This window comes from Barbus barbus (genome assembly GCF_936440315.1).
Source record: "Barbus barbus genome assembly, chromosome: 50".
NCBI lineage: Eukaryota > Metazoa > Chordata > Actinopteri > Cypriniformes > Cyprinidae > Barbus > Barbus barbus.
Window position 1 is genome coordinate 7,114,451 of NC_136728.1, and position 16,109 is coordinate 7,130,559.

Consider the following 16,109-nt stretch of genomic DNA (forward strand, 5'->3'; position numbering starts at 1 on the left):
AAAGGCGTGGACACAGTTATTTTTGTGCCTGACCTTATTGAATATGCATTTGTTGGAGTTTCCCTTTCAGACGCAAAATTTATGGGAGGAGAGTATTAAAATGAATCATGCAACGTGTTTTACTAATGTTTGCGCTCGTCAAATTATTGGTATTTTCGCCATTATTTAATGCCCAAAAAAGCATGTCTTATGCTGTTTTGTGCTTGAAATGGCTGCAATTTTAATTTTCCTAGGAGGAGGCACCACAGAGAGAAGGGTAGCAGTGAGAGGATTTTTTCCACATGTATTAATTTATTTGGAATGCCAGAAGAACACATTATCCGAAAATATCGTAACAATACTATGTTATTTTTAATTTGCGTCAGGAAATAAAAGACGACTTGAAACCCTCAAATTGGAGTCACGTAATACCAGCTCTATCAAAACTTCTAACAAACCTTAATTTTTTTCAAAGTACTGTGGCGTCTTTCTTTCTTTTTTCTTTATTTGCGAATACGCTAATTTGTGCTGTGCTTGGTATATTGCGTTGGTCGATATGTAAACGAGATGTTGCATCCGTGTTCTTTAATTTGCGTGTTGTTATAGTAAATCACCTTCAGAAATTTCCACGCCCATCGGCACTGTTTTGGAACTGTGCTCTCGCGCTAATTTGCCGTTTAGTAAAACTGGCCTTTGGTGTATTTTGGGCTTGTTTATAATTGTAAGTCCTGCATTATGCATAAAGTTTTGTTTAGTTTTTCCCTGTTTATTACTGGTATTTTGGTTACACACACAAAAATGTTTTTGAGCAGTCGACAATAGTAAATCACATTCATTTCAAAATAAGAGTCATTGTGTATTTTTGTGTATTTATTTCTCGCTTTAGATGTGCACTAAATGCAAAATGTATTTAGGAACGTGTGTGCGAATATCAAATCAATAAAATAAAGTTTTATGAAATTTGTGGTCATAAAAGGTCCTATACTGTATCTCAACTGGTATAACAAATGTCTTATTATCATTTTAAAATGACTTAAATATGATTCAAAGTCGAAACGCAGCACTGTTGCACATTCTACATGTTCGGTTTCACAGCTGTATGCAATCAATGAAAAACGTAAATTGTAAATTTATGTCAATATTGGTTATATTGGTGACCTATGACAATGTTTACTTTATGGTGTTTACATTGTAATGTATTGTAGATAGTTGTAAGAATGCATATTTTATCTGCAACTTTTTGAATGAGCAGCAATGGTAAAGTATATGCATTTCAAAATAAGAGTGTGTATTTCAGGCTTGTTTATAATTAAAAGTCCGACATTATGCATAAAGTTTTTTTGTTTTGTGTTTTTTTTCCTGATTCCTTGGTATTTTGGTTACACAATAAACTGTTTCTGAAATGTAATTCAACATATAATCATGTAGCATTTGTCTGGGCTTCCCCGTCATAGAAAGGAAAGACTAAGAACATCAGTTAATACATCATTATCATCACACATATTATTAGTAATATAAAAGTTTTTTATTTATTTAAAATGGGTACTTTATTATGAAGTTATGGATGTACCTTTAACTCCCTGGTGCAGAAAAGCCGACACACTGAAGATGTAATTCCTGCAGATATCAGTCATGGGGGTTTTCACCACTGCTTGGCTGTTCTCCAAACAGCGGTAGCGCTGGAAGGTTTCCCAGGCGCTGTTGGTCACCATGTCTCCACCCTCTGACCCAGAGCCAGAGAAAATATCCAGGTTTTTGCAGTGGGGCATAAGGACGATCTGAGAGTAAGAATAGCAATCGGTCGTTCAGCATTTGAAGATTCCAGTGCAACTGATATTGTCTATCTGACAGGGTAAAACAGGGAGCCTACCGAGTCGATGAGCGTGTACGGCGACTGCACATCACTGAGAGCCGAGTAGCGAGACAGACTCAAGCGCACAGTGTAGTTCAAGCCCTCTTCAAAACACACAGGCCTAGACAGCACCACATACCTGATGGGCAAAACCAAGAGAATTCACTTTCTCAGATTTCTCACTCACTTAAAGACATTAGCTTAATGAAACCAAGTGAACAGCCGTCTAAAGGTGCAGTCACATTTTCCACATTTTTTTTCTCGGGCAAAATCAAGTCTTTCAGTAGAAATTGGCACATTCTAATATTTTGCATGAAGATTTCCTCATGCAGATTTCACAACAGGTTCAAGTTGGTCATGCAGATTTGCTGCACAGTACAACAGAATCTGCTTTGTTTGAAAGTGACTTCTGTTTGAGCTGTGCTTCATCACTACACTATTGACCAAACACAATGGAAAATTTTCACCTAAATTTTGCTGATGTGATCACATCAGACTGAAAACCTCACTAGGCAGCATCCTAACTGAAGTGACACATCAAAATAACTGATTTTGAATGCTCTAGGCTCACCTTGTAATTGACTTCAGTGGGGTTTTACGTTAGCATGTTGCTGTACTCAGAATAAAATGCAATAGGCACAAAAATCTTGTTTTTTATTAGATTTAATTACTTTTTATTGTTACTTTTGAGCTTTGAATGCAATAATATATCTATATATAATAAAAACCTCTCTGGATTTATTGCAATGCATTCTGGGATTATGTTCTCTGTAAAGGATGCATGAGCTGCTGCCTTAGAATTACCATCTAGAATAGCCTTCAGTGTTTTAGTATTATTTATATACTTCTCGGCCGGTTTCACAGACAAGGCTTAAGCCTAGTCTTAGACTAAAATGTAAGTCTGAGCTTTTTCACCTGAAAGAAACTTGCACTGACTGATCTTAAAACATATCAGTGTCTTTGTTTTGTCTTAAGATGCACACCAGTAATGTTTTTTTCTAAGACACGTTTATAAAAATTACTTAAATGTCCCAATTGAACTATGGCCTAATGCTGGCTTATGCTAAGCCCTGTCTATGAAACCTGGCCATTGTCACTTTTATAAATATTTTGAATTAGCTTTTTAATGCGAGTTGAATTTGTTGTGTGCTTTTGCCACTTTGTATTACGTTTTGGTTTTTAAATATTTTATAAATATTTGATGAAAAACTTGAAATATAAACTAGAGATGTTGCTTTGGAAACTAATTGAAATAAATATGTTTAAGCTGGAGTACTAAAATGACCAAAACTGAATTGAAAGCTATTAAGGAATATTTAAAAAAAACTAATAAAAAACGACAAAAGAACAACAAAATTACCAAAACCTAAACTAAAATTAAAATGAAAACTCAATATATAAAAGTTAAAAATAATTTGAAATATAAAAAAATTACTATAGTAGTATATAAATAATGACTTGGGTTGGTCAAATCCTGAACCCTATAGATTGTAAAAAATAGTGATAATTTATATATTATTGTAGTTTTTATAAACTTTTAATTTGAGTAAAAAAATTTGTAATTCAATTATGTACTTTAGTTGTTTTTACTTATTTATTTGCATTTGGGTTTAATTTATTTTTATTTTATTTGTTTTTATTTTAGTTAAGTTTTAGTTTCCATTTATTTACAATTACTAATTTAAGTGCTTCTACTTAGTTCAGTTAGTTGCCAAAACAACATTTCAAGTTAATAGCCTTGACAACATTTCAGTTGTTTGATTGGTTTTTCATCTAATATTTAAGTTTTATTGTTTTTAATGGTTTTAGTTTATTTTAGTCTTTGCATAAGGAATACAGCATGATAACTTAAAATACTGCCTAGGTATTACTGGATGAAAGGTAATGTGCATCAGGTGGTCCATCTTTCTTCTCTCGTACCTGGATCCGGGATGCAGAGACACCACCTGGTTGTCATCGTCGGGCATTGTGTTTGCACAGCGGCTGTCGGCGGTAATAACGCGAGGCCTGATGACAGTCATCAACACTTCCTCCCACTGCTCTGGCAACTACACAGCATGAAAGAGCAAGCAGATGATGTAATGATGTATCTGCTTACCTTTAACTCAAGGCTGATGAAACATGTCTTTACTAAGCTGTTCGAATCAAATACCAATGCTAGTATTATACTGTAGAGGAAGTCACCTGAGGTTCATATCGGATGATAATGTCATACTCCATAGAGTAGGGGATGTTGTCGATGCTGAACTCAAGATAGGCACCTTCAGGAACGTTCACAAAACCAATGCCAGTCCAAGTAGGGGATCTGTCCTGAGGCTGGGGTCTCGGGACAACCGTCACACCCTACCGATAGAGAGAGATATAGAGATACTTCATTCAAATACTCAAAGACTTTGACAGATGGCAATAATGAGGACACTTACAGGTCCAAACTTGGCGTCCTCAGCTTCATAAGTGTAGTGGTCCAGAGCGATGAAGTAAAAACCAGATTCCACCTGGTCGCAGCGTCTGCCAAACATGTGCTCGCGACACTGACACTGACCTGTTTCAGGAGAGCAACTGGGGAAAGAAATAACGGAAAGAAATTTAGATGGTTCTTTCTAAAGATCTGGAGGAAAATAGCTCTGGAGGACATATTTAGAGCTGACACAAACAGTCAAGACTCAAAACCTGGAACCCATCTGTTTGTTGGACTGCAGTTAAAGCCTGCCTTTGTAACTCATGTAAATAGTTTTCTTATTGGATGATACAGCCAGTTCAGTCTGAGACTAAGAAGCATTATTTTCACTGTTATTTCAGGCTTCCTGCCAGCAGTTTCTCAACACACTGATTCAACTTACTAAGAAAAGAGGGCAGTAGGAGTAGCAAGTAGATTTTTACACATTCTGAAGAAAATGTAAGTTTTTTAATCCATTTTGTAGTCAAAAGTCTAAGTCTGATCACAAAGAAAAGTAATAGCACAACTCTCCTCAGAAAGTGGCAAGTTAATGTGACACTCGATCTCCATGATGCAGAGTTTAATACTTAGGGTGGTGTTATTATTGTTACTAAAATCTTTTAAATATAACCCCAAGCAAAAAAATAAAAATAAACCCAAGCAAAAAAAAAAATATATATATATATATAAATTAAATATAAACCCTAGCAAAAAATAAAATAAAAAAATAAAAAGGTAGATAGGTTAAATTATATTACATTTTATTTAAATTACCAAAAGCTTATAGTGTGTGTGTGTGTATATGTATATATATATATAAACTAAAATGTATTTGAATTTCATTTATTTTGTGCTATGTATATTACAAATACATTTACATATTTATGTGCTTAAAAAAATACCCTGCAATTGTACTTTTGTATACTAAACTGGTATACTTAAATTGGAACAACAAATGTTGTACTCAATGCAGTTTAGTTGTGTGGAAGCAGTGCTGAGTTTATTTGATTGTGCTAAAGTGGAACTATTGCAAGTATACTTTAGGTAAACTTTAAGTATCTTGCATTTAAAGACCGATATTATACAGAGATCATACAATCCTTATTAATAGTGATATCAAACATTTTAAATGTAAAATTAAGAAATGTGCATTGTGCAATAAACAAATACTACCAAATAAAATTTAAATAGAATTTTTAGTGCTGTCAAATGATTAATCGCATCCAAAATAAAAGTTTTTGTTTACATAATATATGTGTGTGTACTCTGTACATTTATTATGTATATATAGATACACTCACATACAGTATATATTTAGAAAATATGTACATTTATATATTCATATTCTTATATTTTATATTATATATAAATATATTTAATATATAAACATAACATATTTTTCTTAAATATATGCATGTGTTTGTATTTATATTTACATAATAAATATACACAGTACACACACATATATTATGTAAACAAAAAATATTATTTTGGATGCAATTAATCGCGATTAATCATTTGACAGAACTAATAATTTTATATCAGTAAATCTTAAGCAATATGTCAGTACATATGTTAATGCATTTGAAGTATTATGGCATAGGAAGTTTTTCTAGGGAATATAAGATGAAAAACTTAAAAATAAAAACAGAAAAAATACATATGTCGCCTTGGCACCTAATTGAAATAAATTATTATTATTTTTAAAATTATTAAAACTAAAACCGAAATAAAAATAAAATAAAGCTATAGAAAAATATTAATTACAAAAACAGAAAAACTAATAAAAAATGACAAAAGCACATAACAAAATGACTAAAAACTGAACTATTAATAATAGTAAATTATTATGAAATAATAAAAATAGTAGCAATAATAATAGTGATAAAAAGTGTATTTGAACGAGACATTCAGAGTACAGAGAATGAACTACTCATTCAGCCAGAACAGAGTAGTTTTACTCACTTGTTGTTGATTGCACCACCATGATCACAGTCACACGGTCTGCACCCATCCATGTCGTTACTGAGACCCCAGTGCTGAGGCTATGAGAGAGAGAGAGAGAGAGAGAGAGAGAGAGAGAGAGAGAGAGAGAGAGAGAGAGAGACTAGTTAAAAGACTATTTAAACACCACAGTGTTTACGACAGACCTCACAAGAAGCAAAATGTAAGCAGTAGTTCTTAAAGGCAAATAATCACATTTTGGAATATCTGAATGCAAGAAATCTGGATAGATGGATGAATGGATGGATAAATAAATAAATAAAATTGTTAAAATGTAAAAGAATATATATATATATATATTAATGCACATTTAATAAAATTGTTGTGTGATTTACAATAATTTACAAAAGTGTCACTTTACATATTATAAAAGCACAATGTTATGTTTCTAAAATCATTCACAGTACTATTGCACAAAGAAATGTGAATGAACTCATAAAGTAAACAGAACACGCACCAGACACTGATCACAGTTCCTTCCGGTAACCAGACGTTTACAGTAGCAATTTCCTGAGTCTGTATCACATGGACTTCCACCTGGAACCGTACCCAAAGCATTGCATGTGCATGCTGGGTAACAACAAAACAAAAGCAACTTTTATTTGAGGTCTTTTAAAACCATTCTCTCATGAATTGATGAATGATTTGGGGTCGCTTTAGTGTGTAAGGTATGGACTTACGCTGGCATCCCAGAGGGTCGTCGCTGAGTCCGTAATGGCCCTGTTTGCACTGGTCACAGCGCTCACCCTCCACATTAGGCTTACAGCGACACTGACCCGCGATCAGCCCGAGAGACACGTCTGTCATTGGATCACACACTCCACCATTGAGAGAGCCGACCGGATCACAGTTACAGGCTGGAAAAGACAAATCCAGACAGTGCACTTAAAGACAATGGGAGGAACTGTGGACAACATAGTTCACGAAAGATACTTCCATTGTTTAGCATTGTTACTCACACAACAAACACTGGACACACAACAATAAAGTTTAGTTTGTTAACATCAGTTAACGCATTCCCAAAACATGTTTACATTGTACATTGATGTTAATACTTTAATATATTAACATTGATATATAGACTAACATTAATATATATGTTAATGCTAATTTATATTTAGTACTTAAAAGTTCATTTTAATATCTACAAAATAATTAGTTAATAAGTATATTTTTTGTTAATTCATGTTTGTTTATATGTTTTTAATGAATACTTATTTATACAACTTGAAATCCTAAAAATACACAGAGAAATGTACATTAATTAAATAAATAAATAAATGGTATTTTTATTGTTACTCCATATTAATAATTTGATTAATATTAATGAATTGTATTGCATTGTAAGCTATTATCATAGTTTGATGTAAAACTCAGAGACCACATTTCTGCTTTGTGGTCAATAAGTTCAAACTGAAAAACCTCGGTCACCACAACAAAAGAGGAATGTGAAACCCTAGACGCGTGTGGTTTGAAGAAGGGCGGCGCTTCACCTTGTGGTAACGGACTACTTCAAAGCCCAGGCGTTTCTGCTCCCAAATATGCACGAGCAGAGATGAACAAAGCAACAGCTGGACCAGACTCACATCACAAACTAGACCAGACAGGTAGAGGAGCAGCGGCCGTCTGAAGGGGGAGAAATAGAGCCCTGCACGGGCCTCAAATTTAGGCCCTAGCCCGGCCCACATCTGACAGCTTATCAGAATTACCGGCCCGAGTCTGACCCGAGCCCGTCTTTTTTTCCCCCTTCTCCTAAAAGAGTTTATACTGCTGTTTCGGCTAATAAAATAGTTCAGTTTTGTGTGTAATGGCAAAATTTTTATGTTTCGTTTTGTTTTTTTGGAGGCACCAGTGCAAACACTTGCATTGTTTTCAGTGGAAACAAATTAAAATAGCCTACGCCGTCTTTTTTTTGATAAAGGTAAGAGTAATACATCATTCGGACCTGTAAAGGGTCTACTTTTATTTGTGTGCACTCACAATATCAACAAAAGGTAGTTATTTTATAAAACAAAGAAAACAAACATGATGCGCTTTCTGCCGTCTTGAACAGGAGCGCTTCACAAAAATGAACCGAAGCTGAGCGAATACATGCATCACAGACATGATAAATATATCTATAGAAAGCTTTAAATTATCACTTAACGAAATAAAAAAATGTAAAACAAAAAGTATTTTATTATAATCTTAATCATAATCAATAAAGATGCAATTCTCTGTAAAGGCGCATCTAATGAGGAGACGGCGAGTCAGGATCAGCAACTTCATCCTTGCAACACGGACTCAGAAAACATTAGTTTATTAGTAAATAATTCAAATATCTCCTTACTATTTCCCGCAGACACATTCATGGTTATGTTTGCTGGGGCTTTGCGGCAAGCTTTAGCCTATTGCGTGCATTTGAATGCAGAACTATTCGGCAGCGCTGAAGTCACTTGCGCACGCTGCTGCTGCTGCGGGACACTAAACACCGTCGAGCTGCTCTCAGTCACGGCACGGTCTCGTGTTGTTTCCACCAGCAACAAATTTTTTTCATCACTAATCGATAGATGTCTACAATATATCGTAGCCATATCACCCTGCAGCCCAAGACCGGTTGCTCACTGAAGCTAAGCAGGGTTGAGCCTGGTCAGTACCTGGATGGGAGACCTCCTGGGAAAACTAGGTTGCTGTTGGAAGAGGTGTTAGTGAGGCCAGCAGGGGGTGCTCACCCTGCAGTCTGTGTGGGTCCTAACGCCCCGGTATAGTGACGGGGACACTATACTGTCAAAAAGCACCATCTTTCGGATGAGACGTTAAACCGAGGTCCTGACTCTCTGTGGTCATTAAAAAATCCCATGGCACTTCTCGTAAAGAGTAGGGGTGTAATCCCGGTGTCCTGGCCAAATTCTCTCTACTGGCCCTTGTCTATCATGGCCTCCTAATAATCCCCATACACTTGATTGGCTCTATCTCTCTCTCCTCTCCACCTGTAGCTGGTGTGTGGTGAGAGCACTGGCGCCGTTGTCCTGTGGCTGCCGTCGCATCATCCAAGTGGATGCTGCACACTGGTGGTGGTTGAGGAGAGACCCCCCCACATGATTGTAAAGCGCTTTGGGTGTACAGCAATACACAATAAAGCGCTATATAAATGCATCATTCATTCATTCATTCAATATAAAAATAAGGAGAAACTCAAAACAGGCCCGATGCCCGGCCCGCGTCTGAATTATGATGTGGAACTTGGCCCGAAGCCCGGCCCTAGAGGCGTAAAAAAGTCGGGGCCCATCGGGCCCGGGCCGAAATGCAGGGCTCTAGGGAGAAAAGCTCAGAGGAAATGACAGGAGAGGAAATGAGAGGGGACACGTACGCTCGCAGATGTTGGAGTCACGGATGTCTTTCTCCGGATGCTGGAAGAAGAAGGGCTTGCACTGCTCGCACTTGTGACCCATGGTGTTGTGTTTGCAGTCGTCGCACACGCCGCCGCTCACGTTACCCGAGGCCCGATACACAGCCATGTCGAAATGACAGGAATCAGAGTGATGATTGCAGTTACACTCTGTGAAAATGCAAAGAAATGTTAGTGAGGAAATAGAAGGTGATTAAGTAACAATTGTAACAAAAAAACAATTATAACAAAGAATGACAACGTTTAAAAAACTATAATGCATTAACAGCTGCATTACAAAGAATTATGACGTTTAAAAACTATAACGCAGTAACAACTGCATAACAAAGAATTACGATATTAAAAAACTATAACGTAGTAATGATCGCATAACAAAGAATTCTGACGTTTAAAACTATAACGCAGCAACGATTGCATAACAAAGAATTACGACGTTTAAAAACTATAACGCAGTAATGATCGCATAACAAAGAATTCTGACGTTTAAAAACTATAACGTAGTAACAACTGCATAACAAAGAATTACGATGTTTAAAAACTATAATGCAGTAACAAGCACATAAAGAATTACGATCTTTAAAACTTATAACGCAGTAACGATTGCATAACAACGAATTCTGACATTTAAAAACTAGTAACGCAGTAACAACTGCATAACAAAGAATTCTGATGTTTACAAACTATAACGCAGTAACAACTGCATAACAAAGAATTACGTTCTTTAAAAACTTTAAAGCAGTAATGATTGCATAACAAAGCATTCTGACGTTTACAAACTATAATGCAGTAATAATTGCACAACAGAATTACCACGTTTAAAAACTATAATGCAGTAACAATTGCTTAAAGAATTATGATGTTTAAAGACTATAACAATGTTTTACGAGAATTACGAGAATTACAGTGTTTAAAAACTATAATGCTGTAATATCGGTACGGCAAATAATTTTTCACTATGCTCTTTAAAGAAGTTACAACAGTTACAAAACATGTTTGTACTGTTACAAAAATGTAATGTACAGTATCTGAGTTAGTAGCATACCAAAGTTAAAATACTGATATCAAAACTGCAATAGAAACTACAGGGCAGTAACAATTGTACTAAAAAATAGAATGTCAACGTTGTTTAGAAACTCTCATGCAATAACACTGATTCAATACTATAATACTAATGTTTAAAAACTATAAAGCAGAGACAAAAGTACATAAAAAAGAATGTTACAAAACTTGTAACACCTGATTTTCAAGGTAAATCTTTTGAAAATCTACTAGTTTCATATGTTTTTTAAAAACATTATATATAATAAAAAAAAATTATATTTAATGACTCAAAGTCATGTGCTGTAACCATCAAATCAAATGTAATAGTGCATTTTCATTACACTTTGACATAAATATCACTACATTTTGGGTTGTACAAGACATTTTATAACCAGAATTAACTTAAAGTTCTTTTTAATTAAATTAATAGATCCAGACAAAAAAAAATTAGCATGATTTCATTGACCCATAACTGAACATGGCAGAAGATCATACTTTTACAGGCGTTGGTGTTACGTCCCTCTGCGGGTCTCCAGGGCAGGTCATGGTAAAAGTCCTGACAGCGCTCACAGTTCAGCCCCATGGTGTTATGATTACACTTACAATGGCCATGGACCTACGGCAAAACAGACATAACAATGATAACCAAGAACACAATAAATGTAATCAAATTGAGACTATGTGTGGAACAGGATATTTAAAGGCACCGCAAATTATAAACAGAAGTCCTCAAAATGAATTTGAGCTAATTTCCTACTCAGACCCTAAAAGGGAAAAAGTTCTTCATACAACAGAAATTTAGAAAAAATATGGAGTTGCTTAGAACAGTCTACAAATCCGGCCCTAAACCAGATGGCAACAGGAAATGTTTATATTGGATGCATCTGGTCTACATTAAACAAACTCCAGTCCTGGCACAGACACAGATCTAGATGCAGTCTATAGCTTTCACAGAAATGCTCTGTGCCTGAAGATGATCTAGAGTTACTTCAGTGCCTTTGAATAAAATTCTTGCACATAAAAAGGTACTGAGATCTGTTGGATGCAATATCTGTTCATTACTTTTGTAAGAGCTGCAACAGACTGAGAGGGATTGTAAACAGAGAAGACTGCAGACTAAACAGGAACCTTGTTCCTTTGGTGTATTTCGTCTCACACACATACTATAACTTCAAGCATAAATGAAACAAAACCAAAAAAAAGGTTTGTAAGCAACAGACTTGGCGTGCATTTTCTCTGCCACATGATTATTTGCACTGTAAACTATTCAATAATGAAACCACAAGGCGGTCCGCATACTTTCATACTGTGAAGCAGATCTAAGCTGAATTAGCAGCAGACTGTGATGGGATTTCAAACCATGACAAATGTGTGTGAGATGATTTCTTCAAAACAGAGGTTTAAAAAGCCACAAAAAGGTCTGCTGCATTTAAATGTGGCATAAATCAAAAACAACTTCCTATTAAATTTGCTTTATTTATCTGCAATTCATTCGGGCATAAAACGGCATTAAAATGTCATAATTTCAGCTCATACGTGATTGCCAAGTCAGTTTGTGGTGACTGGAGGGAAAAAATTTGGAAAAAGTATAAAATATAATAAAAAATAACTATAATTAAACTATAACAATAAATACAATACATTATTGTAAAAATATAAAATAATAATAATAATTAAAAAAAAAGTTATCAATAACTTGCATTATACATGGCATAAAACTCACCATGCCGTCCACGACTTCTCCAGCTCCATCGACGGGGGCGCATTCGGATGCGTGACCATAGCAAAAACAGTTTCCTCTCACCACCATGTCGTAAATCGCATAGTAGTACTTCTCCTTGATCTCTATACGTGAGTCCAGAAGATTGTCCCCGAGAGTATGCAGCCTAGTGAACTTCACCCTCAGATTAGTGATCTTTAACATGTCTATCAATGATAGAAAGCAAGAAGTTAGCAATACAGAAATTTGGTTCATACTATTAGGCCACTTAATGACAACATGTATGTTAAAATGTTTTCATTTGTGTCCTTACTTTGAATTCTGGGGCTGTAGGGATCATCAATCCTGAAGACTGGATCCAAAACCCTAAAGATGGCCTTCAGAAGCAAGAGGAACAAGAGTAAATGGAAAATCCAATATAAATCCAAGTACTCAACATAAGTGCAGTGCATTTCCAAAGCTCACCTCACCCTCAGTTGAGGGTTCAATGTCAGAGTAGCGGGTATCGCAGATAACATCGTCCACTTTGGTCATGGGTCCTTGAGAGACAGAGGGGAAGGAGGTCTCGCAGTCATAGGCGAAGTAACGGTACACTTGCCAAGTCTTCCCAAAGTCTGAAGACCGTTCGATCACCATAGCAGCAGGTCTGAACGTCTAGATAGAGAGCATAAGAGGTCACAGTCGACTTGAGATCGATACTTCCAATATAGATGATAATCCTGCATCATCAGAATTGATCCTTACATAATATCTATACTGTTTTTTTGGTCACACTTTATTTTAAGGTGGCATTACCTTAAATTACACAAATTAAGGTTAGTTGTTTGAAATTATGCCTAATTTACTGTTAATACTAAAGTAATTGCATGTAATGTATGTAACTATGTCACCTTAATATAAAGTGTTACCCATTTTTTTATTACTCGTGGAATGAAAATGAAAGTGTTTTAATGTGCACCTTAAAAATACTACTAGATCATGATGAAATGTGACATTAAGGATAATAAATAATAATAATAATATTTTTTTTAAGAATGCATCAATATGGACATTTTGGCCTAAAAATAATCTTATAATTATTTTCATGTTATAGCCAATAACAGATAAATTGATGACATTAAAATACTGTTTTGTGTAATTAAACATAAAACACTAAAAAGTAAAATAAATCAGTTTAAATGCTGCAAGTGTATTTAGGCATCTCAACATTATAATTTAGTTTTTAGTAAATTTGTTTAGGAAAAATGGGATTCAATTTCAAACTTAATAAATTATGCAGAAGAACATACCAGCCAATATAGTAGCATTATATCATCCAGTGTTATTTTAGTATCAAAAGTTACAGTTTTTGTTAATATTTAGAATTTGTTAAATATTTTTTGGTTTCATTAATTCTAGTGAAAGTTTTAGTAATTTTGTTGTGTTCTTGTGATTTTTAACAGTTTTTTTTAATAATGTCTATATACTGTAGTTATTTAATTCATCAGTTTTAGTTTATTTAGTTGGAGTTATTTTACTACAAGTTAAATCATACAACAAATAAACAGCATATTGTGAGAAATTATGAAACCAGTGATGTACTTTCATAATAAATTATATATATATATATATATTTTTTTTTTTTTATTAAACTACATCACTAGTTTCATAATTTTTCATATTTTAAGGTACAATGTTAAATTGTTAAATTGACACTGTACTGTACTGTAAATTTCCATTTAATTTAAGCACTGGTATCAATATTGGCATTAATGGACCGTATATTATTTGGTATTGGATCAAAAATAATGTTATATTATTTTATATTATAACAAACAGCAATGAAAGTTTTGTTCCTGGACAATTTCCCAACAATCTTTGCAATCAACATCACATAAGCACTGTTGTTCTCTTGATGTCAGTCGTTTCATATGCGCTCTCTGATTTCTTTGAACTGTATTGCTGAAGTGAGATCAAGCTGAAATGTAATCTTCAGCTGAAGCATTCCAGTCGTCTCAGTCGGCTGCACAGCTGGGTTTATCCCAGACCTCCCACGGCTCCCACACACTGAGCGACACTTCCCCTCCTGCCAGCAAAATCCACATCAACCCCCCTTCCCTTCCCACATTCTCTCCTAACGACCCCAAATCTCACCTCAGCCCGGGGCTGTGGCGACACCTTCCCCCCAAAACACACATCACCAACTGACTGTCCCCTCAGCCCTTACTTTAAAGGTCATGATGAGGTGGGTGAAGTGGAACTCTGCCTCCAGGTTAAGCTGTATTGTGACGTTCTCCAGGCCTGAGAAAGAGAGAGATAAAGACATGAGTTAAGACAAAGAGTTGTATTTCTTCGCATTTATTAATGCAGTTCCATTTGTTACCTCCCAAACTGTTCTTTACATCTGTGGTTTCATGAAGAACTTTTAACATCAAGAGAACCTTTCCATTCCACTAGTAGACAACAGTTATTTAAATGTTCTTCACACACAAAAAGGGTTCTTTTAAGAACTGTTGACTGAAAAGTTCTTTGGGGAACCAACAATCATCTTCTTTGGCATCACTGTTTTGCAATCTTTATTTTTATGATCTCATGGTCTTTAAAGCTTTTAATATAAAAAGTTTAAAACTGGACCCCATTCACTTTCATTCTATGCATAAAACAACAACAAAAAACATGAAAAACAATAGAATATACTAAAATATATATTTTAGTATATTGTATTGTTTTACAAACGAGGGTGATAATAATGACAATTATTTGTCACTAATATATGTTAATATATTAATTATTATTTTCGGGAAAAAAAAGTGTTTTACTAAATAGTAGTTTTAAGCAAATCCTTTAAAGTCTCTAAATGAAATGAAAGTCTCTATTTGTTCTCTATTTAATCTAAAATGCTTTGGGGGTCCATAAACATAAAAAATAAGAATAAACACAGTCATATCTTTAATTAAGTAGGAGGTCACCCCTTGTATTCCCAGGCTTTTGGCCCAGTTGGCTGCTGTATCTCTCATGGGTAAGCAGTTCTTTTTCCTCCTACCCCATACTCTCTCCTAAACCATATTCACAGGCTTCTCTGGTTGCATTCATGGCCCTTAATTTCCTGTCCTGCTACATTTCACACTCCTCCACTGCAATAACCAGAAAATCTCTGGATTTCTATTTCCGCTGTCTGTATGTGTCATCGAGGAGCATATGGCTTGTAGAACTGTACATTCTGATAGCTTGCAACAGCTGGACCTTCTCCATGTTGGATGAAGATGTTTCGCAACTCAACCAAGTGGGTGGTTGTTGGATAATGGGAGTTTTGCAAGGTAAAGTATGTTTTAAAATCTTCTTTAAAAAAGTACATGATGTGAGATATGAACAGATTAGAATTGAAGTCATAATTCACTGAAAGTTGCTCTCAAATCTACATTCGCATTTCTGCATAATTAGCAAGGTTGTGAAACGTTTCAACCGATGACATTTGATTATGAGTCACACAAGTTTAAGAGTACAAATTAGAGTGTCTATGATAAAACTAAGGAAAATGCTAGTTCTTATAAATGTATTATTTGTATTTGTCTTGGTGTCATATGATTTTGAAAACTTTTATATAATCTTACTGAATAACTAAAAATGTAATATGTTGAAGTAAAAACACCTTGAATACATACAGTTGAGTACGTTGATCAGTGTCTGGGTGTGTCTTATTTGCAATTTG

The 16,109-nt window shown here is 34.9% G+C and overlaps 1 protein-coding gene across 1 annotated transcript in view; it reads right to left on the reverse strand.

Annotated features, from left to right (window-relative positions):
- The window catches only part of LOC306868423 (laminin subunit beta-1-like), a gene marked incomplete at its 5' end in the record, with an annotated part of 36,710 nt that overhangs the window by 17,826 nt on the left and 2,775 nt on the right, over positions 1-16,109 (reverse strand). Inside the window, 14 exons of the mRNA XM_079414576.1 lie at positions 1,550-1,757; positions 1,850-1,970; positions 3,752-3,879; positions 4,016-4,174; positions 4,255-4,390; positions 6,234-6,313; positions 6,730-6,842; positions 6,953-7,129; positions 9,622-9,810; positions 11,197-11,317; positions 12,425-12,627; positions 12,735-12,798; positions 12,887-13,075; positions 14,628-14,701. Coding sequence (XP_079270702.1) covers positions 1,550-1,757; positions 1,850-1,970; positions 3,752-3,879; positions 4,016-4,174; positions 4,255-4,390; positions 6,234-6,313; positions 6,730-6,842; positions 6,953-7,129; positions 9,622-9,810; positions 11,197-11,317; positions 12,425-12,627; positions 12,735-12,798; positions 12,887-13,075; positions 14,628-14,701 — 1,962 coding nt within the window. The remainder of the gene's footprint in view (positions 1-1,549; positions 1,758-1,849; positions 1,971-3,751; positions 3,880-4,015; positions 4,175-4,254; positions 4,391-6,233; positions 6,314-6,729; positions 6,843-6,952; positions 7,130-9,621; positions 9,811-11,196; positions 11,318-12,424; positions 12,628-12,734; positions 12,799-12,886; positions 13,076-14,627; positions 14,702-16,109) is intronic.